This window comes from Antechinus flavipes, chromosome 4 (genome assembly GCF_016432865.1).
Source record: "Antechinus flavipes isolate AdamAnt ecotype Samford, QLD, Australia chromosome 4, AdamAnt_v2, whole genome shotgun sequence".
Taxonomy (NCBI): domain Eukaryota; kingdom Metazoa; phylum Chordata; class Mammalia; order Dasyuromorphia; family Dasyuridae; genus Antechinus; species Antechinus flavipes.
The window spans coordinates 393,191,043-393,216,849 of NC_067401.1; the positions used below are offsets into that span (position 1 = coordinate 393,191,043).

General features: G+C 32.3%; 1 protein-coding gene across 1 annotated transcript in view; it reads left to right on the plus strand.

Annotated features, from left to right (window-relative positions):
- Nucleotides 1-25,349, plus strand: part of ASPM (assembly factor for spindle microtubules) — a 55,265-nt gene extending 29,916 nt beyond the window's left edge. The window contains exons 18-27 of the mRNA XM_051998716.1: nucleotides 1,145-5,107; nucleotides 10,742-10,908; nucleotides 13,753-13,912; nucleotides 15,056-15,265; nucleotides 16,750-16,944; nucleotides 17,758-17,950; nucleotides 19,280-19,434; nucleotides 20,961-21,137; nucleotides 22,093-22,262; nucleotides 22,350-25,349. Coding sequence (XP_051854676.1) covers nucleotides 1,145-5,107; nucleotides 10,742-10,908; nucleotides 13,753-13,912; nucleotides 15,056-15,265; nucleotides 16,750-16,944; nucleotides 17,758-17,950; nucleotides 19,280-19,434; nucleotides 20,961-21,137; nucleotides 22,093-22,262; nucleotides 22,350-22,452 — 5,493 coding nt within the window. The 3' untranslated portion in view covers nucleotides 22,453-25,349. The remainder of the gene's footprint in view (nucleotides 1-1,144; nucleotides 5,108-10,741; nucleotides 10,909-13,752; nucleotides 13,913-15,055; nucleotides 15,266-16,749; nucleotides 16,945-17,757; nucleotides 17,951-19,279; nucleotides 19,435-20,960; nucleotides 21,138-22,092; nucleotides 22,263-22,349) is intronic.
- Nucleotides 25,350-25,807: the final 458 nt, after the last annotated feature.

Consider the following 25,807-nt stretch of genomic DNA (forward strand, 5'->3'; position numbering starts at 1 on the left):
GCTACCCTAGAATTTCCCACAGTCATTATTTATAAGGCAATTAGTATGAATTAAAACATTTTCTATTTATTATATTACTATTACCATTTAAACTTGATTATATTTTTCTACTTCTGATATGAGAGTGAGGTAAAAGTGATAGATACTAGAAAAGTGTTTATTTTAATATTGCAAGTTTTGTTATGGACAAAGGATGAGATACACTTATCAATTCTTATTTAATTAATGCAACTGCATTTTAAATAGAAATTTATATTTTTGAAGACTCTAGAGAAGATATTTATTTCATAGAGTATAATCAGCAATTTAGACTTTAAGTTAATTATATGGTACTTATTTCCAAAAATATTTGGAGAACCTTATAAGTGTTCTAACATGCTGGCATAGCTCATCATCATATTAAATAGTAAGTTGTTGTTCCCTATTTTTGTATTTATATGTCCCCATACCTGTTATTGACACAATTGAAATAAAAAATGTGATGTCATATGATTATGAATTAAAGAAAAGCATTTATTCAATGCTTTATGTATGCCAGGCAATGTTTTAAAGAGGAGAGATACAAATACAAATAAGGAAGACCAACACCTGCTCTCAAGGAGCTTACATTTTAATAGAGCAACAAGATAAGTATTGTAGAGACTTAGTCAAAGAGGAATGTTTTTGACTAGGAATTCAGAAAGCTTTTAATTGGAGTGATAGGCAATTGATTGACTTTTCAGTTCTAAGAATGATAGTTTTGATTATAAATGATTGTTTATTATTAGAACATAGTAGGCACCTATTAAGTTCTTATTCTTGGTTAAAAAATACATTCATAAAAGGAATCCTAGTAATTATTTTAAAATATTAAGAGTTAGAGAAACATTTTTAGATCTTGCATTTTACTTTTTGATATTATATATAAAACACATTTATATTTCCTTATAGATTTGAAGTTAGGCATAGTATAAAGAAAGAGAATCTACAAGTAGTTTACTTTGTAATTATTACATTTTGACATATGTTAGAGGAATGAATGTTTGCTTTTTTGCTTTGTCAATTTAAAATCTGTCATTTGGAAAGTAGGAAAAGCTAGCTATCTTAGAAGTTATGATAGTAAGTTTGAAAATATGGTACATATTTACTTTATTTTCTTTTTTAGACTTTCTGGAGAGGATATTCTGTTAGAAAAAGGTTTTTGAAATTAAAATATTATACCATCATTCTTCAAACTAGAATAAGAATGTTGATAGCCATTGCTGATTTTAGACAGTATCGTTGGGCTGCTGTTACAATTCAGAGGCATTGGCGAGCTTGGTTAAGAAGAAAAGAAGACCAGCAAAAATACAAAATGCTCAAATCTTCATCATTGATAATTCAGTCTGCATTCAGAAGATGGAAAAGACATAAAACAGAGTTAAAAACCAAAGCCATTGTAGTGTTGCAAAGAGCTTTCAGAAAATGGAAAAGCAGGAAACTAGCTAAGGAGGAGAAGGCAGCTATTATAATTCAATCATGGTATCGAATGCATAAGCAGATGAAGGAATATACACACATTAGATTGTCTATAATTCTCATTCAGAGCATATTTAGATGCATACAGGCCCAAAAGTTATATACTCAAAAGAAGAAATGCATATTGACGATCCAGAAGTATTATAGAGCTTATCAGAAAGGAAGGACTGAAAGGACAAACTATTTACAAAAACGCAAGGCAATTATACAGCTCCAAGCAGCTTTTAGGGGAATGAAAGCTCGACAGTTATACAGAGAAATAAGAGCTGCTTGTATTATTCAGTCACATTATCGTGCTTACATTTTGAAAAAGAAATTTTTAAGAATGAAACATGCCATAATAATGTTGCAAGCATTTATCAAGATGAAACAAGCACGTAAACGATATTTAACTTTAAGAAAATCTGCCCTATGTATCCAGCGATGTTACCGTTCCAAAAGATATGCTGCACAATGCAGAGATGAATATCAGCTATTACAGAAATCTTGCATTAAATTACAAGCTGTTGTGAGAGGCCACCTGGTTCGTAAAGAGTTATGTTTACAGAGAAAAGCCGCTACTTTGCTGCAGTCCTACTTTAGAATGAGAAAGGCGCAACGACACTATTTTCAAATTTATAAAGCTACAGTTTGTATTCAGAATCATTACCGTGCATACAAAATACAAATTTATGAGAGACAAAAATTCTTAGAAATAAAGAAGGCAGTTGTTTGCTTGCAAGCAGCTTATAGAGGTTATAAAATCCGCAAAATGTTCAAACAGAAATCTGCTGCTATTCTTAAAATTCAAACTGCTTTTAGAGGCCACATCAAAAGATTGAAATATCAAGCCATACTTAAGTCTTGTATCAAGATTCAGCATTGGTATAGAGCACATAAGACTGGTTATGAGATAAGAATGAACTTCTTAAAAACAAGAACAGCTGTGATTGTTCTTCAGTCAGTTTATCGAGGTTGGAAAGTTCGGAAGTGGGTTCAAAGGGCACACAGTGCTGCAGTCATCATTCAATGTGCTTTTAGAAGGTTCAAAGCGCAGAAGAAATTCAGATTGATGAAAAATGCTGCATTGACCATCCAACAACATTTTAGAGCAAAAATTTTAGGAAAGAAGGAATACAAAGAATACACTGACCTTTTTCATGCTATATTGAGGCTTCAAGCAGCTTGGCGGGGAACAGTAGTGAGGAGACAAATTAAAAGACAAAACCAATCTGCTGTTATCATACAATCGTGCTTTAGAATGTATATACATCAAAAGAAATGGAATACTATGAAAACAGCTGCTCTTCAAATCCAAAGGTATTACAAGGCTTACAAGAGTGGAAAGAAGCAGTATTCTCAATATTTAAAAACAAAAACAGCTGCAATCATTTTACAATCTGCTTATCGTGGTATGAAAGTAAGAAAGCAAATGAAAGAGCTCCACAAAGCAGCTATAATTATTCAAGCTAAATATAGGTCTTATAGTGCAAGGAATAAATATTTATCCCTTCGAGTTGCAGCTCTCACAACACAGAGACGGTATCGAGCTCTTGTCAAAGCAAACCACCAACGCCGGGAATACCTTCTTTTAAGAGATACAACTATTAAAATGCAAGCTATTTATAAGGGTGTACGAGTAAGAAGACAAATTCAACACATGCACAAGGCAGCCACTTATATTAAAGCTGTGTTTAAGATGTATCAGTTAAAAACACAATATAGAACTATGAAAATGGCTGCTATTGTGATTCAGGTGAGATACAGAGCATATCAACAAGGGAAAGTACAACGTGAAAATTACTTGACACTTCTACGATCTATTGTTATTCTTCAAGCAGCCTTTAGAGGCACAAGAGTACGCCAGAAATTAAGAAAGATGAAAGTTGCAGCAACAGTAATACAGTCATACTATCAAAAGTACACAGAACAAAAGCATTTGGGTGAGTTAAGCGAGGTGACTAAACATGTACAGCAGCAGCATTGTGCTATCAAGGAAAGAAATATACATGTTTGCAATTATAGTATTTTGAGACATTCAGTGGTTTGCATTCAGGCAGCATTTCGGGGTATGAAAACAAGGAAACACTTGAGAGTAATGAAGTTAGCTGCAATCCTCATTCAAAGGAGGTTCAGATCTTCAATGATACGAAAAAGATATCTTTCTCTCAAGAGAGCAACAGTTTTAATTCAGCGAAAGTATCGAGCAGCAGTTTGTGCCAAGCGTGTATTTCAAGAATATTTGCATTTACGGAAAGCAGTTGTTGTTCTTCAGTCACATTATAGACAATATATGGTAAAGAAAAAGATAAAACAAATGCACCAGGCTGCTACTATTATCCAAACTGCATTCAGAAGGCACAGAGCATTTGTTTTGTACCAAACCATGAAACATACTTCTGTCATAAGTCAGCAATGTTCCTGTGAACAGGAAAGAAAACTACAAATGGAGAATTACCTAAAGGAACAAAGTTCTGTTGTGGTTATCCAGGCTGCTTATAGAGGAGTAAAAGATTGTCAGCTTTTACAGAAAAAGCACAATGCAGCAGTTATTATACAAAGCTCTTATAGAATGTATAAACAGTATTGTTACTATCACAATATACGGTGGGCTACTAAAGTAATGCAGAAGAGATACAGATTAAAGAAAGAGAGAAAACAAGCACTTAAACATTGTTTCATGAAGAAAGAAGCAACTTTCATTCAGACAACTTTAGGGGCCATAATGACTAGAAAAGAAAGTCAGGAACAATATCAAACTCCTGTTGGTGTCCAAAAATGTTTTAAAGTACACATACCCAATCTCTCCCTTAAGAAAGCAACAATTCTTCAGAAAACTTACAGAGCATCCATTATGACATGTGTACCCACCAAAGGAAGCCCCAAGATAAAAAGAAAGTTTCTCTGTATGCATCAGGCTGCTACACTAATTCAGGCCACCTTCCGAATGCATAAGGCCAGAGTTGCCTATCAGTCCATGAGAACTGCAGCTATTGTCATACAAACTTATTATCGGTCATATTCCCAAAGAAAAATTGACCAAAACATATTTTTAATGACAAGAAAATCCATTCTAACTATTCAATCTGCTTTCAGAGGTATGAAAGCCAGACAGGAATTTAAAAACATGTTAGAGAGAGAGATGGCAGCAATTGTTATACAGTCAGCATTTCGTCATTACAGGGCAAAGATTCCATTTAAAAAGGGTCAAGGTGCTTCAGCTATGTTTCAGAGTTGGCCAAAACTCTGTCAAAATGATTTGCTGAAAGTGGTAAATCTACAAAGAATAGCTGAAAGGACAAGTCATCTTTTAAAACAAAATGGTGATGACGAAAGAATTAGGTCTATCCTTTTTCTGGCAATATACCATAGAAAACTTTTGCAGCAAATGAGATCTGCCATCATAATACAGGCATATTTGAGGAGGTGGCAAACCAGAAGGCAGTTTATATTGTATAGAAAATCAGCACTGATTTTGCAGAATCACCATAGAGCATATTTGCTTACAAAATATCAAGGGAAACTTAATTTGCAAATCCAGAACAGCATTATAAGAATTCAAGCCAGAGTGAAAGGATTTATTCAGCGGCGGAAGTTTCAGAAAATTAAGGACAGCACCATAAAAATTCAGGTATTTATAAATGGCATTTCAACTGGGGTTACATCTGTTTCATTAGAGACTTATGGGTAATTTATCCATTCATGTATCTTTTTCAAGACCTTAATATAATTTGTGATAATGTGACTTGAATGCTTAGGAAGGTTTTCTCTTTCAAGATAAAGTTCCAACTAATTTGTATAATTATATGTCAAATAGGACTCTTTTGCTAGTTTATCTTCTAGTTCATGAGACTTATTGAAAGGTAAATGATAGAGTGAATAGAGATCCTTAAAATTAAGAAGACTTCTGTCCAATTCCTGCCTCTAAGTTTGGCTTTTTGACTCAAGATAAGTCTGCGCCTTAGGCACTTTCTAAGACTGGAGTCTCAAAGACATAGCTTATCTGCTTTTGTAGAAAGACATTTCTCATCCAGGACTTTCCTATATTCATGAAATCATTGGACTAGTCCTATTTTCATTTCTCTGTTCATCTATACCAAACAGGAACATATATCTTTTATGCATATTTTCTCCAGGATGGCATGAAATTTCAGGCATTCTATTGAACCTCTTTTTTAAAGTACTTCTCTATATTTACTTTAACTTTGCTTTTAAATTTAACTCTACTTTGAAAAAAATGAAAACCATTAAAAGGACTTTGACCAGATAATTTTTGAAGTCATTTTATAGATGATGACTACAATCTAGAGGTTTTTTTTTTTTTTTTAATACTTATTCAACTTTATATGGGTATTGGGTAGCAGAATCAAGGTTTGCAGATAGGTTCTTAAACCTCAAATGTGTTGTTCTTTCTCTATCACAAAGTAGAAATGTACATTTAATGTTTCAACAGTGTTTATTTTTTAATAAATAAGATATGCTAATATAAATAGTATTAAATTAAAACTCAGAATACAGATTTTAGAAATTGTTGTACCACAGTTATTATCATATAATAAGCATTTGTTAGGTACCTACCAGGTACTGTGTTTAAGTATTCAAAATGCAAATAAAGGCAAAAGATGTTTTTCTCTCTAAAGGAGCTCACAGTAAAGGAGAGTCAAAAAAAGCTTCTTGCAGATCAAACTTTAGTTTCAATATTCTGGAAGCCAGGTAGGTCAGGAGGCAGAGATAAAGAGGGAGTCAGTTCTAGGGATGGGCCCACATCTAGTGAAAATGCAGGTAGTTAGAAGATGGGAATATTGTATAGAAGGAATGGCCAGCAAGCCAATGTCTACATTACAGATTATATGAAGAAGGAGAAAGGTGTAAAGAAACAGTCACTTAATTTTGGAGGACTTCTAACTCCCCCTTCCTGACGTTCTCTTCCTCATTGAACAGAAATCTCCATAACAAATATTCATAATCCAGAAAAATAAATTCCTACATTGGTCATGACCAAAATAGCCTTTCTTGTGAGGAGATGGGTAGTGTATTTTATATTTAATCCTCTATCATGGGGATTTATCATTATGATCAGAATTCTATAATCTTTCAAAGTTGGTTTCTTTTTAATGTGTTTATATAAAATTATTCTCATTTTATTTTGCATAAATTCTTAAAGATCTAGGTTTCTCTGAAACTATTCTTATTATTTCATTTTCTCATTAATATTACATTGCAGATATATAGATATTATTTAGTCCTTCTTTAGTAAATGTGGACCTCTTTAATCTCCAATTTTGTGTATTATGAAAAAGAGTTGCTGCAAATATTTTTGTACATATGGGTAATTTTTTTCTCCATAAGAATCCCTTCAAGTTATAAAACAAAGGTCTACACCCCAGATAAATTCAAATTATATTTCAACTTAACAAAACCTTTGATTAAGTACAACAGTTATGTTTTGGCATACAGGATTAGGTAAAAGCCTATTATTCTTAAAAACATTCTAGTTTCCAAAATGGCTTTTCTCCCTCTACTTAATCAAAACTACCACTACCACAATACAGATTATCCTGGCCAAATATTAGGAAGAAAACAATCATAGAATCATGAATTAGACTGAGAGAGTAATTATGCCTTAGAGTCCAGGGGTCCTCAAACTACGGCCAGCGGGCCAGATGCACAGCTGAGGATGATTAAATCCCTCACCCAGGGGCTATGAAATTTCTTTATTTGAAGGCCCACAAAATAAAGTTTTTGTTTTTACTGTAGTTTGGCCCTCCAACAGTCTGAGGGACAGTGAACTGGCCCCCTATTTAAAAAGTTTGAGGATCCCTGCCTTAGACACTATTGAATTCTGTCCTCTTGATTTATTTGTGAGACAATGGAGGTCCAGAAAAAATTTGTCTCAAGGTCATATAGCAAGTTATTGAAGATTGGATGAGGAAGAAAGTTTAAGAGTAAAAGAACTACAACCTATGTTTCTTGACCCCAGTCCAATTTTCTTTTATGATAACTGATTCCCAAATACTACTAGCTCTCATTAATTTATGCTGATAGCTCATCAGCCCATTTAAATGTATTTTAAACTCTTCTTATCTAAATCTGATTGTATGATATTTCAGTGGAATTATATTTGGACTGGAATCCTAATAGATTGATAGATCCTTCTTGAAAATTATTTAAGTGTATGATCAAAGATTCTTATTGTTGATTTAAATTAAGGCATTGATTATAAAAATAAGGATATCAACTAGAAACTGAATAACAGGAATAAAATATGGGTTAATCATTTGACAAGAAACTAACACGATTATTAAAAAAAAAAAATAGCCTCCTGATGTCAGAAAAAAATGAGGAATGCTTTAGTACATTGAATTGAACCTTCTTGCAATTCCAGGAAACTTTTAGGAGATGTGAACAAGAGACACATGGCTTATGTGATATATATGGCTAGAGTGATAATATGATCTTCAGCACTAGAATAAACTCACAACTAACAAAATCTTAAATCTATTTAAATACAGGTGGAATTTTGATGGAATTTGCCAATATCCTAAATTTATAATACAAGATTTTAGAATTTGCAAGTAAAACTATTTTTACAGGTTAAAACAATGGACTTGATCTTTGGGTTTAAAAAAAAAAGAACCAAAACATTAAACTGAGCATACTCAGACTACAGGTTATCTGAAAAAATACCTTCCACTTTTGGCAGACTGCAAATTTTTTGTCAGCAGGATCTCTTGAGAGTCAAAAAAAAAAACCTAATATAATCTTAATTTGCATTAATAGAAGCAGTTTCAATAGTTGTACCCTCAGCTAGCTAATATAGATAGCATTGGGCTTAGAATCAGAAAAAGTTGAGTTCAAATCTGGCTAGATAGTTATCTGCATAAACCTGGTCAAGTCATTTCACCTCTTCCTATCTCAGTTTTCTTAGCTGTAAAATGTGGGAAATATTATCTCCTGGGTTTATTGTGAGAATTAAATGAGAAACTCTTTCTAAAGAGCTTTGCACAGTGTTTGGCACAAAAATTAATAAATTTATTTTTTAATAAATTCTTTATAAAGAATGTAATCAATTCCCTTAATAAATTCTTGTTCTTCTTCCTCCTCCCCCCCACAAAACCTTCTCTCCCCAGCATGTCCAAAATAATTTTTTCTCTTCTCCAGCCTTCCCCGCCCAAAAAAAATCCCAAACCCAAAAAACCAAAACTTAGCCCTCTTCCTTATTTCCGTATTTCTTCTGAGGGCACTATCATTCTTACAGTCACCAACATCTAAGTCAACCTCACCTCTTCTTTATTCCTTCTTTAGTCTCTTTATTTTCACACTTAAATCTATCCTCTTCTTTCCACTCACAAAACTGTCAACCTCTTGCATGTACTATTATTACAATATCTTTCCAATTCATATCCCTGCATTTATTCTCTTCCCCTCTCTCCACTTCTCTACTGGATTGGTCATCTTAAAGTACAGATTGTATTGTCACTTGCCTGCTTAAGATGCCTCCGTAGTTCCCTCTTACCCTCTAGAATAAAAATATGAAACTCCTCTACTTGGCATTTGAAGTCCTTCACAATCAGGCTTCAGCCTCCTTTTCTAGGCTTGTATTTATTACTAACCCTTTCACAAATTATAACAGCTAAACCAACCTTCATTGCTTTTCCCTCTTTATGACATTTTAGTTCCTTAGATCTTTTTATTTAAATGCCATCTTCTACATATTATCTATGCTTATCCCTGTCTAGCCAGCTCCAGTTACTAGTGCCTTTGCTCCCATTATTTACTCTATATCAACTTGGAGTCAGCTGATGTTGGAGTGGGGTAGGACTTTATGCTTTGCATGAGAAAAATCTTCCATTTTAGATGTTTAAAAAAGCTGTATTAGTCTGGGTAAGTCATTTAACCTCAGTCAGGATTTCTTTGTGTAAAATTGGGATGATAGGAGCATTTATCTCACAGATTTGTTGTGAGAATGAAATGAATGTGTAACTGTAAAATGCTTTGAAAACCTTAAAGCACTATATGTTAACTGTTATCATTATTATGACATATTTTGTAGTTATTTATCTGTATATGCATTATATTCTATTGTTTTCTCTTACTAGAATTTAAATTTCTTAAAGCAATAGATGGTCATTCTTGTTTTTGTATCGCTAGTGACTAGCACATAGCATATACTTAATAAATGCTTCTTAAATCATTGGGCAGATTGAGAAGCAGAGTGGAGGAAGGGAGGGAACAAGCTTTTATTAAAATATTTACCAGGCATTTTCCTATATGGTTTATTATTATTTGTTATAATCTATATATTTATATACATACATATATAAATTATGTTTATTTATTATGATTTCATTTTTTCCTCACAACTTTGGGAGATAATGCTATGTTATTACCCTCATTTAACAGTTGAGGTAACTGAGACAGGTGAAATGAGTTGCCCAGCGTCACACAACTAGTTAACCATCTGAGGCAGTATTTGAAGTCAAATCATCCAGATTCTAGGCCCAGTGCTCTCTTTCTGGAACTACAGGTTGCCTTTCATTAGAAGAAAGCAATAACCCTCTAGAGCTCATATAGTTACAGCTGGAGTATTTGTCCTTGGACCTAGGTTCAGTTTCTATTTCTTACATACTATCTCTGTCATTGAACCTCTCTGATGATCTATACAAAGCACTTTCACAAACCTTCAAAATGTGTTGTGTAAAAATTGTCATCGTTATTTAACTCTATATGTTCTTGGAATGTTGCCTTGAGTTCTGAACATATTATTTTAAGGAAGGATATTAGCAGATGTAAGTATTTATCAAATTTAAGAAGAAAAACCATGATACAAGAGTACTGGAAACCATACTATTTGATTGAAGAAGCTGGAGAAATAATGGGTGTCTGTGTTCAAGTCTTTGAATAACTGTTACTTGGAATACTTTTTCTGTTGGCTTCAGAAAGTGGGTACACGTTGCAAAGACCAATTTCAATTTCACATAAAGAAAATGTGTTCAAAATTAAAGTATCCAAGAGTAGAATGGGCTGCTTCAGAAAGTAACGAATTCTTATCACAGGAAGTCTTCAAACGGGCTAGACAACCATTTGTTAGGATATTCTAAAAAGAATTCCAGTTAAGATCAAAGTGAACAGATGCCTTAAATTCCTATGCAGTGTGGATTATATGGATGATTTATTTACTTTATTGTTTACTGTGTATATTATACTATTTTTTACAGGAAATGAATTGAAAAGATGACATATTTGTTCTCTCTTTTTTAAATAGGCTATATGGAGGGGTTATAAAGCCAGACAATTTTTTTGTAAAATGAGAGCTGCCCAAAAAATCCAGACTTGTTTCAGATGCTACAAAGCTCGCAAAGAATATCTAGCTTTGAAAAAAGCTGTTGATATCATTCAAAATTTCCTCTACACTAAGTTACAGAGGATCTGGTAAAGTATCATTGCTCCTTCATATGTGAGGATATATGTATATTAGAATGAGAATATTAAAGATAATAATTGGTCTTCTTTTGGTTTGTTTTACATTGATTATTGTTTATATGAATTTCAAATTTCAGCATTCCTATGCCAGAATTTTCTTCTCTCAGAGAGTAAAATGTAACCAATGTCTGTTTCATGATAGCATTTTTTCATTATAAAAAAATTAAAATTCACTAAGCAACTGTCAAAATATACTCTATGTTCAGAGACTTATAGGTATTATACTTGAAGGTATGGGGAATATGTAATTTAGATGAAGCCTAGAGAGTGCTTCATGGATGAGGTGGCACTTGAATGTAATATAAAGATTGAGCAAGATTTCATTAGGTCTTTGATAATCTCTCTTATTAGATTTAAGTTTCTTGACAACCGTCTTTTGCCATAATTTCTATACCTGGCACATAGTAAGTACTTATTATTTATTGATTTATTAATTTTCATACACACACACACACACACACACACACACACACACACACACACACACACTCTCACACTTCCTTTGAGCCAAATCCCATATTGTTAGTTGCCTATTGAACACTTCAAATTAGATGTCCTGGAATCTGATTGTCTATCATTTATCTTCCTGTATCCTGAGATATAGCAAAACCCTCTAAGGGTTTCTCATATGATGTTCTTTTTTACATTTCCATGCTTTTGCATCAGCCATTCTCATGCTTGGAATATTGCTCTTCTTCTTTCCCTTCAAGATGTAGCTAAAATATAATTTTTTACATAAAATCTTTCCTGACCTTAAAAACTACTTTTCATTTATTCTCCATATTTATTATGCAAATATTATAAATTCTTACAAGGGGGGATTGTATTCTCTGTATTTGACTCCCCAGTGCCTTGAAAATAGTAGGTGCTTTGTTAATTGATTGTAATACTCTTTATAAGTAAGAATTAGCTTCATAAAATTGCTGTTAGCATTTCCTTTGGACTGCTTCCTCTGTTCTCCTAAAAAGTTTGTCTATACTTTTGTTTTTTTTAAATTTTTATTCAGTTCACTAAATATTTATTAAATGCCTACAATATGCCAGATGTTATGCTAACTTCTTGGTAAATGAACAATAAATATCAGCTATTTTTTTTAAACTGAAAAATATTTAACATGTACAAACATTTTGATTCAAAAGCTGAATTGAGAGTGTGTGTGTGTGTGTGTGTATTCATAGATTAAATCAGCTATGATTTGGCTGCCATCCTAAGACATTTTGTCTATTTTTTTCTCATTACCACCTCACTTAAAGTGTCTCAGAAAGATAATGCCTCTAGTTTCCAGAAGTTTTCACAGAAGAAAATTCTTCTTTGTACCTAAATTAAAATCCTTCACATTGCTGTTTGTAACTTTTTTTTTTTGCTTGTTTATCATGTTGGTGAACACTTAAGCTTACCTGTACTTAAGTTTCAACTATCACTTACATGAAAATAACTATTGTATACATCCCTAATTCTCACCTCAGCTTCATTTTTATTCATACTCATCTTTCATTTTTGGGGAGGATTACTGGCATCGTGGGGTGGTGTTTTGACTTCTTTATCAGTTGGATTTAACTGACGCAGAATTCTATAAAGTTTTCAGCCTCTTTTTTTCTTTCTGAGTCGTTGAATCCCAGGGGTAGAACAAAAGTTAAGATGACTGGCACTTGCCCCATTCTCAGTGTATGACCTTGTTGTCTTAACTGCTCCCCAGCTCATGCTTCAGCTGCCTTTAGGGCCATTGGAGCAAAGTGTTTTCCTCCACCCGTACTACCGGGTCACATGTGTTGGGTAGTTATCCTCTTAAACTCATGAACAGTTTTTGAAGTCTCTTGGTAACTTCTCAACCTGACTTAGCTCATGTACTGAGATGGTTTACTAGGGTGTGATCACTGTACCTTCGAGCTTTTTGGAGTCACATGTGAAAGTTGGGTTAGGTGGGATTCTAAAAGTGGATGAGAAGTTCTGAGAAGGGCTCAACAAGCCCTCACATTAGAAGTACTAGTCCTCCCTGAACATCCCATGTATTCTTTCTATTTTAGGTTCTAGCTACCTATAGCATGTGCTCATTAGATTTCCTTTATCTTCCAAAACTGAAAGCTTTCATGTCGAATGTCTTTGTTTCCAAACTAACAGTCTTTCCCCATTTATGCCATCACATGTATAATCTCTTACTTTGATCTCCTTTACTTTCTGGATTTGTATAAATCTAATTTTTTTTCCTTTGAAATGTTTCCCACATCTCTGACCTTCACTTCCTAATTTTTTTTTAGCCATTTGCTTTGTCTAAGTCTCTCATTAGATTTCTGGCTTGGATGACTGTAGCACTTCTTTGATGGTCCCCTTACCTGTCAGCCCTCCTTACTTCAATCTATCCATAGCTGCCAAAATAATATTTCCTAGATATTGTTTTATCAGATCATTAATGTCAAAAATCTGTAATACTCTTTACCAGAAATACTCTCTTGCTTTCTCTTTCCTGGTTCAATAAATCAAACTCCCAAGATTTGATTCAAGAGTTATCTTTGATAAAAGCTTTCCCTTATTAATCTTCCTCAAACTGTGCTTTGATTTATATTTCTTTCAGCACTCTACATAATTTAGGTTCCATATTTTAATTTTGTTTTATTCTCTAGTTTCTTCTGTGTATTTGTCTACTCCACCCAATTTCATTGTAGGTCCTCGAGAGATCGTTTTTTTTCTCCTTTTTAGATTCCCTAACGTCATACTATATTGTATTATGGCCTTACTAACCAAATGGTTGAAGTTCTGTTTGAGGAGTACTTTAATAATTATTGTGGATTATTTTAGGTTTTTGAACATGAGGCTTGCAACAATTACTATTCAGAGAAGGTGGAGAGCTACTGTTATTACAAAAAAAGCTCGTGAAAATTTCCTGCGTGTGAGAGAAGCTACCATCAAAATTCAGTCAACTTATAGAGGATTCTGTGTTAGAAATCAATTGATAAAAGTAGGTGTTCAATATAAGTCTTTGCTTTACACATTTGTAGTTCAATTTAAAATAATCTTTATACACAGAAAGACTGTGTATATAAATGTAATTGTCTTGAGAGACATACTCACATTATATGCAAGTATCCAAAATTCAGAAATGAGTCACTAGAAGCTAAGCTAGAAGTTATTTCTGTAGTCAGTCAGTATTTGTATTAGAAGAATACATAATAGATGCGATGAGTAGGTAAATGCTAAACCTTTATAAGTAAAATACCATTATAAAATAAAGCAAAAAATAATTCTCTTCATAGTCAATGTACATTTTTGATTTTTAGAATCAAAAATTTGATTCTTTAGACACAACATTTTCCAGCAACTACCCAAGTAATTCCTCTCTCTACAATATGTGATGCTTCAAAAGTTAATTAATTGGGGGCAGCTAGTTGGTGTAGTGGATACAGTACTGGTCCTGAAGTCAGGAGGACCTGAGTTCAAATCTGGCCTCAGACACTTAACACTTCCTAGCTTTATGACCTTGGGCAAGTCACTTAACTCCAATTGCCTCAGTCAAAAAAAAAAATTGCAATCCTATAAGAATAATAACTTCCCAAATTAATTTTGTTATGTTGTTCTTTGTACTTTTGTGATTTCTCGAGAAACTATTCCAATATTTACTTTGAAGAAGTATATATTTTTTTAAAAAATTTACATATTGTGGGAGAAATTGACTTGATTTCTAACATTTTAACTGTACAGTCATATATGATCAGGAAGAATCTGAAATATTAGAAATTTTAATCTCCATTTGGTTAATAGCAGTTCTATTCAATATATGTCTTATATATTCTAAGTCCATTTCCTATGTTTTTCTCTTAAACCCCCTTTCTTCTATAAAGATGATGAGAGAAAGAATACTTGAGCACCTGGTCACTTTTGATTCTGTTGTTATAAAGTATTGATTCTGAACCAGTCTTAGTTTTTAATTTCAGACTTGATTGGAAAAAAAGTATTATTACTTTTTCATATGTAAAAATAAACGTTTTTATTCAGTCATATTTCTAATCATTTTTATTTTGCGTTTTTGATTTTAAATACTTGAGTCTAAATATCTTCAGTTATTCTGGCATATTCCTATAATATCATTGTTTGCCTCCTGTAGAGACATAAAGCAGCCTGTTTGATCCAGGCAGTTTATCGAGGATATAAAAGAAGACAGAACTTTCTTCAGCTAAAAGCTGCCTCTGTGATTATACAAAGACAATTTCAAGCAAGAAAGGCTGGAAAATGTGAAAGGTTAAAATATATAAAAATGAAAAAAGCTGTCATTATGTTACAAGCTCTTGTTCGTGGTTGGTTAGTGAGGAACAAGGTGAGTATTTTAAGATAAATTTCCCACGGTCACAAAATAATTTTTAGGAAATGTTGAGTTATTTTAGTACATCTATATCTATCACAAATATTTTGAATTTACTAACTTTTTAAAGAGCTACTTGTTTGGAAAACAAATTCTCAAATTTGTACATTCTAACTATGCCTCAGACAATTCTTTGTCTTGCATATTACTCACAGGAATCTTACACACACACACACACACACACACACACACACACACACACACGTATACATACATACGTGAGCACACAGTGCACATACTCTCTCTCTTTCCTCTCTTTTATTGTTGCCGCAAGTTTTAAGACTCAAAAGGAAACCAAAGAAATTTGTGCATACCAAATACGAAGCTTATTGATGAACAATAAGTTCCCTACTAATAAATAACTTGTTAGAATCCTACTTATATAGACCCTGTTATGTTGCCCTCATTCTTTGTAAAAATTACTTCATTTGGAACCCAGAAAACCAGAAAGATCTTCAATTTGTGAAACACTTCTCTGGGAAAGAAATAATTATTTGAAAAAATATTAGTAAGAAGCAGACCAAGGGGAAAAAACATAGAAACCTATAAGATTATAAGGCAGTGCATAGATAAATGAGAATATTGAACTGTTTTTCATCAAAAATTCCATTAGAATTTATTAAATCAAGTGCAGTATATTCATATTAATATATATCGTGTGTGTGTGTGTGTGTGTGTATGTATGTGTGTGTTTGGGTGAGGCAGTTGGGCTTAAGTGACTTGCTCAGGGTCATACAGGTAATAAATATTAAGTGTCTGAGGCCAGATTTGAACTCAGGCATTCCAGGACAGATGCTGTATCCACTGTACCATCTGGCTGTCACCCATATTAAACTTCTTAGAAGTGTTATTCAGTTACATGTGAGTCTACTGTCAGAAACATTTCATAACCAATGTACTGAGATCTAATGATTAGAATTATTATTTTTCCCCATACTTGCATGTATATTAAATGAATAAACTAAGATAATTTTATCTAATTCCCAAACCAGTTGTGATTTCTTGTTATTTTGGCTTAATTGATTCTAGATTGAAGCAGTATAGGAAAAAAAATAATTTTCAAAATATATTAATACTTTTTCTTTTCTAGATTTTAGAGTAGAAAGCCCCAAATGGGATACTATGTTTTTCAGGTACAGCACTTCTGCTTTTAAAATCTAGAAAGCATACATGCTTCATGCAGCATTGAAGGGAGCTAGAAAGAATATCAATTTCATCATTTATATCCATTTTTCATGTAAAAGAGAAATTTCATAATTTTTCTTTTAAAGTCAATGAAATTTAAATATTTCCAAAGGCTGATGTTCAGACAATAAAATCTTAGATGTTTCTCTATGAATGTTATGAACAGAAACATTTACGAAAGAGATAACACCTAAAGTTCTTTATATGAATATCTATATCTATATATTAAAAATTTTGTTTTTTATAATCCAAAGCAGAGATGCTTCCAAGCAAGAATTCAACAAAAGATGTATATTCAGAATTGTCAGAATATCATAAAAGGGCAGAAAATAACTCAAGAGGATTGGATTCAGAGAAATAGAGCTGCAATAGTGATTCAGAGAGCAGCACGTAATTTCCTCATTTGTAGACAAGAAAAAAAACTTAAAGTTGGAATTCCTAAAATTCAGGTAACTACATATTTTTTTTTTTAGTTGAAGATACTCTAAATTTCTTTATTCCTTCTAAAATTTTAAAAAATATGCATCATAATAATAGCATTGAAAGATTAAACAGTTTTGTGAAAAGTGAAAATGTAATTTCATATTCTAACTGGATGGTAGGTATCACTTAGGAAATTAAATGAGCAAAGGAACTTATAAAAACATTAAACATTTTAAAATTTGGTTTAGTTTGAATGTCTTCTGTATCTTCTCTAGACTGGAATTATAAGAGCTTCTTAGAGCTGCAATTCAACTACTAATCAGATCAGGGGCTTTGACCTGCTGTTTCTGGACCTTGGACAATCTTCTCCTCTTTAGGCAACCTGGTGATTCCCAAACGTTCATCATAGTAATTTTGAATTTGGGATAGATATCCAATCAGTATAGTCCATTTTAACTCAGAACTCGTTAGCTCAAGAGAATTGCTAGTTTCTACCTTCCCATTAATAGGTATCACAGATGTGTGCCACTAAGCCTTGAGACATTCTTGAATTATATTCTCATAGTGTGACACTTTTATTTGAGAATAATTGGACTTCTCAATTCCAAAATACAGGATTATAAAGTGAAATTTTTTAATAGCATGATTTTAATATTACACTATACTATTTTAATGATAGATTTGAGATCTTAGTATAAGGATAAATTAAAACAGTATTTTCCAGATTCACTATATTTTCTTGTTTTTGTGGGTCTATGTCCAGATATAAGCTTTTAACTTTAGAAAAACAAGTTGAGAATATTAAATCTTTTTCTTTCCCTACTTCAAATCTTTTTAAGGCATTATGGAGGGGATATTCTTGGAGGAAGAAAAACGACTTTTCCGAGATTAAAGCCATCCGACTAAGCCTGCAAGAAGTAAATAAAAAGAGCCGAGAAGAAAATAAACTATATAAAAGAACTGCACTGGCTATTCATTACCTTTTAAAATACAAGCATCTTTCATACATACTTGAAGCCTTGAAGCATCTAGGTTAATTATACTTTTTGTCTTTATAATAAATAGTGCACTGTAGCAACAGTTCTCTTTTATGAATAAGTATCCATTTTCTCCTCTCAAGAAGGTGTTACAGAATTTCAGACTTGGAGGTATCTTAGAAATAATATAATTCAATGAAGAAGGAATTCCATTCAACCGTCTTTATCATTGCTAATATTTATAAAGCATCTACTTTGTACACTGTAACATAAAGCATTTACAAATGATATCTCATTTAATCTATTATAATTTGGCTGATAAATAGTCTTATAGTCATGGCTGCAATGAGAAGGAACCTATCATTTCTTTAGGTGTCCCTTTCCCCTTTTATATAATTTTAAATGATAGGATGTTTTCCTTATGTTAAAATAGAATTTACCTCTTACCTATATTTTGTTTTCTTAGGCCAAGCAGAACAATTTGAATCCCTTTTTCACATGACATCTCGTCAAGTACTAAATGTCAGCTATATTCTCTAGGTTAAGCTATTTCTAGTTCCTTCAACCTATCCCCAGATGTCATAAACTTAAAGCCCTTCATGTTAATGTTGCTTTCTTTTTTGAATACTTTTCATCTTTCAGTTACAACAGCTTACAAGTTACATATTGCAGTGTCCTGTAGGGAACACAGATCTCCAGATATGATCTGATCAGGTGAAGCCTAACTCAGATTGGCTTAGTGAACCCTAAGACAGAATTTATCTTGATGGGAAAAGGGGTTCCATATCACAACATTTTTTAATTGACATTATAGTGTTTTGTTTTTTTTCCCCATCCCAAGCAAAGTGCTGTCTAGGCACATATGCCACATTTTCTTTAGCACTTACAGAATTATTGTAAAGGTCAAATGAAATAATATTGTAAAATGTTTAATATATTGCCTGGCACATAGTCGGCAGGAGCTTCATAATTGCTTGCTTCCTTCCTTCCTTCTTGTATTTAGAAACTTGATTCTTTTAAAATGGAAGTATTTCTTTTGACTTTGTATTATAATAATCTTATCAATATATATCATGCTGAAATTTACATATATACTCTGAGAGTAATCCCATGAAGGAAACAATGGAAATATTATTGATTCTATTATGCATCTGAGGTAATTGAGGCACAAATAGGTTAACTGACCTGTACATAATCACAGAATTTATTTGAATTGAATTTAGAATCCATATCTTCTGACTAACGATCTTACAATCTATTATAATAAGCATGCTATATTTTTCTTAGACTCTAGTATTAGGAAATCTCAGTTCTGAAGTAATTTTTAGTATGAATTTTCTTGTATTCTGCTTTTAACACAAATATATTCTATTTCCCGTTTTAGAAGTTGTTACTAGGTTGTCCCCTCTTTGTTGTGAAAAGATTGCCCAGAGTGGAGCAGTTGCCAAAATATTTGTTTTGATTCTAAGTTGCAATCGTAGCATTCCTTGTATGGAAGTCATCACATATGCAGTGCAAGTTTTACTTAATATTGCTAAGGTACTTTTATCTTACATTCTCTTAGTGAAATATTTCTAAGTTGAGTAATCTACTTATTAAAGGTATTTTTGTTTGTCTTTTGGCATTTTGCTCAGATTCTCTTAAAATTTCATTGGAATTTAAATTTCATAATTAATAACTAATTCTGCAGAAAATGCTTTCCTTGTTAAATTTCTTAAAGTGGTGTGTGTGTGTGTGTGTGTGTGTGTGTGTGTGTGTGTGTGTGCATATTTGTGTGTGTGTGTTTTCCATTTTGAGTAGGACTTTATAAATTGTATTAAAAATAAGATGTTTGTGTCTTATTAAACATGGTCATCTGAAGACCACAGTGTAAAAAGTCTGAAATCACTAACTCTTAACTCAACATAGACATTAAATATTTTATATTAAAAATGTATTCTGAGAGTAATCCCATGAAGGAAACAATGGAAATATTATTGATTCTATTATGCATCTGAGGTAATTGAGGCACAAATAGGTTAACTGACCTGTACATAATCACAGAATTTATTTGAATTGAATTTAGAATCCATATCTTCTGACTAACGATCTTACAATCTATTATAATAAGCATGCTATATTTTTCTTAGACTCTAGTATTAGGAAATCTCAGTTCTGAAGTAATTTTTAGTATGAATTTTCTTGTATTCTGCTTTTAACACAAATATATTCTATTTCCCGTTTTAGAAGTTGTTACTAGGTTGTCCCCTCTTTGTTGTGAAAAGATTGCCCAGAGTGGAGCAGTTGCCAAAATATTTGTTTTGATTCTAAGTTGCAATCGTAGCATTCCTTGTATGGAAGTCATCACATATGCAGTGCAAGTTTTACTTAATATTGCTAAGGTACTTTTATCTTACATTCTCTTAGTGAAATATTTCTAAGTTGAGTAATCTACTTATTAAAGGTATTTTTGTTTGTCTTTTGGCATTTTGCTCAGATTCTCTTAAAATTTCATTGGAATTTAAATTTCATAATAACTAATTCTGCAGAAAATGCTTTCCTTGTTAAATTTCTTAAAGTGGTGTGTGTGTGTGTGTGTGTGTGTGTGTGTGTGTGTGTGTGTGCATATTTGTGTGTGTGTGTGTTTTCCATTTTGAGTAGGACTTTATAAATTGTATTAAAAATAAGATGTTTGTGTCTTATTAAACAAGACCACAGTGTAAAAAGTCTGAAATCACTAACTCTTAACTCAACATAGACATTAAATATTTTATATTAAAAATGTATTCTGGTCATAGGTTAAATAACAAAGATTACATATTATTCTTATTAAAGCTAATGCTTCCTAAAGGTATATTATTCCTTCCTAGTAGTAGGAAATATTAATTTTTGAAAATTTCCCTTATAAAGTAATAATTATTTTTTATTTTAAAATTTGTTCTCTGTTACTTTTAAGTTCTTATTTCCAGATATTTTAGCATTTCATTTTTTAATCTTAAAGTCTGATAATTTATTTCATTTTTACTTGACTTAGTGTTAATATTTCTTAAATTGACTAGTGTTACTCTTAATGTCTTTTCTTCAAGTATGAAAAAACAGTTCCAGCAATTTACGAGGTAGAAAATTGCATAGATACATTATTGGAGCTTTTGCAAACTTATCGAGAAAAATCTGGTGACAAAGTTGCAGATAAAGGTGGAAGTATTTTCACCAAGACTTGCTGTTTGTTGGCTATTTTGTTGAAGATCTCTAGGCGAGCTTCTGTAAGTTTTGTCTATTTCCCTCACTAAGTATTCCTGGGGTTGTTTGCTTACTGGTGTAGGGGTTTTTGCTACTCTTCTGTAAGGAATTGTACTACAAATGTGGCTTTTAAATGTAAAAGAATTGACATTGCAGTTTTTTCAGAGCTTATAGCCTATTAATTGGATGTATCCCAAATAAGTATAATGAAAGGAAAACCATGACCTTTTATCACTCACCTGCTCAAAAAATCCCCAGTGACTCTGTTTCATAGAAATAAAATAAAAAGTTTTTAGTTTTACATTGTACAATTTTTTTCTTTGGCTGAGGCAATTAGGGTTTTGTGACTTATCCAGGGTTACGTGTTAAGTATCTTGAGGCCAGATTTGAACTCGGGTCCTTCTGACTTCAGAAATGATACACTACACTGTGCCATCTAGCTACCCCAACATTGAACCGTCTTTACCCTCTGCCAACCTATTATTGAAGGCTTATTAAACATATAATATTTCTTGTATTAATATATTTCAGCCAAAGACAATGTAAGAGATTTCTTGTACATGGTTTGAATTTCCCTTCAGTTTATTATTAGCGGTAAGACCACTTTCCAAAAGGGTTATTCCTGAAACATAGGCTAGTGTTGTTTTACACTGAAGAATCACAATTTTGTCCTTCAGATTTGATTGTCTTAGAACGCTTGAGGCTCAAGTTGTACTTATTTGGATGCATCTTCCTGGTCCCCTAAGACCTATGAATTTAGAATCAAGCTTCTTCTAACTTGGTAGTCTCCTGAGACCACTGCACTTTGCTCCACTAACCTGACACATTTTTCATATGTGAACAACTAGTGTCATCCTTAAAGAATATCCTTATGCTAACTGTTGACTAACCTGTGAAAAAGGTTGTAGAATATATTATTTAATTTGTTCCCATTTCATTTTTAATCGATACAAATTTTGTTTGCTAACTTTTTTTTAGGATATCCGAAGCAGACCTAAAGTTGTTAACCGCATTTGTAGTCTCTATAAACTTACAGCACGTAACCATAAAATGTGTACTGAAAGGATAATCATTAAACAAAAGATGAATCCCACAAATGGACCCTCCTTTATTCCACCAACACCTGTAAGAACAAAAATAGTTTCAAGGTAAGTATTTAAACTAGATCTGAATTTTTCTGTCTTTGGTGATATTTCTTTGTTAATAATAACCTACTCTCACTCATTTCTTCACAGATTGAAGCCAGATTGGGTTTTGAGAAAAGATAATATGCAAGAAATTGTAAATCCTCTGCAAGCTATTCAAATGGTGATGGATACACTTGGTATTCCTTATTAAATTTGTAAAAAAATTTCTAATTGTACAGTAAGGAAAAAATCTTAAAGCTTTTTGGCTTTTGTATATAGCTTTTAAAAATCTGACTTTTATATTAAAATTAGAAAAATTGATATGTATATATTACAGCTGAAAATGGTGAATTATTTTACTTCATTTGATGTAATATTGTTAAGTGAATATATCAAATTACTATTACAGTAATAAACCATAGTCTTTGATTCTATAATGCTATATGCTACGTTTTGTGTCTAGTCTCAAAGCACAACACTAATGTGAACTTAATAGTAGTTTTGGATTGTGGCTAAGATAAGGTAAAGTTTCCCTATTTCATAGGTAATTATAGACATTTTCATTTTCTAAATCTTGTTAGTGTTGTGAAGAAAGAAAAAAGAGCAATGATCATGATCGTTTTGGATATATGTATATTCCCATATTACTCATATTTATAGTTCACTTGAATATGCTGAAGGACCTTTATTGCTTAATTACTAATGATTTCTCAAGCTGAGTCAATACCATTTAGCCGAGTTTTGGAAATGTGCTTAAGCAGCATTTTTATCCCTTTTTTTTTTTTTTTTTTTTTTTTTTTGCTTCTTGCTATCAGTGCTCTTAGACTTAGCTGCTCAACCAATAGAGCCATCAAAGACAAAGATCAGTCAAGCTTGCCCATTATATTCTTTAAAATTTTTTCCTAATGTATTCAAATTCTCATATTTCTAATTTCTTGCAATTCTATCAGCATTTATTTTTCCTTTTTTTCCTCATCACTACATAATGTATATGAGATAGAATCTCAGTTAACTTGCATTTTTCTGATTATTAGAAATTGGAGCATTTTTCATGATTCTTGATAGCTTAGATTTTTTCTTTGAAAACTGTTCATATATTTTCACCATTTATTAATTGAAATGAGAACTTTAAATCAAGAAAATTTACTTCGAAGATCCTCCCCGCCTTAACTATTTCTTTTATACTCTTAGCTTCACTGTTTTCATTTGTGTAACAACTTTAATTACATAATCAAAAATTGTCCACTTAATCTTATGTGATTCTCTCTGCCCTTTGATCATGAATTCTTTTCTTCAAAAATCAGAAAGGTATTTCTTAGTTGATTCTCTATTTTGTTTATGATGTAACTTTTTATATTAACTCATGTATCCATTTGTTGCTATTCATTAGTATTTGGTGTTGTCTTCAGCCTAACATCTGCCAGACTGCTGTCCAGTTTTCTTGGCAGTTTTTTGTCATTTAGTGAGGTCTTCCCTTAGTATATGGGATATTTGATTTATTAAATCTTAGGCTACTTAATTCACCTGTTTAAGTATGTTATGTCTAATTTGTTTCACTGATTAGTATTTCTTAACAGTGAAAAATTGTTTGAATGATTATTGCTTTGTAATATAGCTTGAAACCTGATACTTGTTTGTCCTTTGTTTTTGAAGAAGACCAATGACATCATGAGAATGTTTTGACTTACGCATGAATTGGATTTGAGTGAGGCAGAGATGCGCAAAGTTATCAGCTTAGTCTCTCCTTCAGAATCATCATAGTCTAGTGGCAAAGGCCATACTATGCATGACCTTGTTTTTTTTTAATTAAGATCCTTCTCAGGTCTCAGTTTCTCTGAGGCCATGCTTATTCAATAAGTAAGAGTAGATAAAAATTGAGGCAAAAAATGGCTCAATTTACTATCGCAAAGATATCAGTCTGAGTGTGGAAGACCCTCAGAGTTTCTGGCCAGAATTGAAAACGGTTGTTATTTTACGCTTATTCTCATTCACCTATACCTAAACAATGTGCTTATAAAGGCTTGGGTTGAACCTGTTATTGGCCAATCAGTGAAAGCGAGAATGATCAATGGGCTTTTTCTTTTTCTTGTCTTTTTTTATTTTTATTTTTAAATTTTTTTTAAAATTTTGTTTCAGAGTTATATTTCAAGAAGTCTAGAAGATCTGTGACTTAACCCACCTTTTTTTTGATGAATTTCATTTTTATTTTTTCTCTGTCACTGTAAAGTAATCTTTTAATAGTTTGACTGGTTTGGCACTGAGTAGTTAAATTAATTTAGATTATATTGTCATGTTTATTAGTTTTATATTCCCACAAGCAATGAATTTTTCTCTATTTAGGTCTTTTTATTTCTGTTAAGAATGTTTTATAATTGGTGGTCATATCTTTTTTGTGTAGTAAGTTACTTTCCAAGTATTTTATGCACTTTCTCATTATTTTAAATTAATAATTAAGATTGGTTGAAGTGTTAACATGGATTATAAGTTCTTCCATGTCTGTACAGGCCTAGGACATAAGCTGTGGTATCTTCAGGGTAACTTCTATGCCTGAAGAAAATATCTGCCCCTTTAACGAAACATATTTGAACACCAATCCGATTAAATCCTGAGAACCAAGGAATGGGGAGGCAACCTGTAAGCCAAAAAAGATTGTGAGGTAGGAGGTTGGCCAACCTCCTGATTTCTCCTCAAATGTTTTGCAGAAACCTGGCCAAATACCTGCAAAACATGTTGACCGTTAAAGGAGTTGTATATCACTTGAGCCTAGGCCAGACTCAAGTGAGGAATCATAACACAATCCCTGGACACAGTGCCTTTTTTGTTCCAGCTAATATTTAAATGACCACAACACCCTACTAGCTCTGTAATCTCACCCATGGAGATTTTCTGCCTGGGACTTTCCCATTCAGGACCCTGAGAGCTGGAATCCAGGATCTCCTAGCTGAGAAATTCAGGAGTTGGTGCTTCCCCAAATTGGTAACTCTTTTTATATTTACATTAATATTACTATAATTATATTAATATTAGGACTTCTTAGCTATTATTGCTGTTACTACAAATTGCATATGCATTTGCCTTTTCTATAAATTAATAAAACACTTATCTTAAGTGTGTCTCATTATTGATGCGAATCCAAACCATAAATTTTCTTAATCATACATCCTCTTATTGCAGGTCAAGATTGCCTAAACTTTTGTGCCTGTCACAACATACCACTCAGAACTTGCAATTCACTAAAAATTCCAGCTCTTTTAAAGAATAATTGGTGTCTATTCTTGCTCCATCTTATACATGTGAAGTTCATTTTTTCAATGTTCATGACATTCTATTTCATCTTATGAGATTCAGCCTAGTTCTCCACAATGTCAAGACTATGGATTCTAGCTTTTGTCATTCACTGTGATACTTAAATCATCTAAAAATTTCATAAGTAGATTCCTTTATCTAAGTAAATGGTATAATAATGTTAAACGGGAAGAGGGTCTGCCAAAGATTCCTTTGGATTGTTCACTAGAGATTTACCATGCTGACATTGATTCATTAATTTCTTTAAATCTTCTTAAATA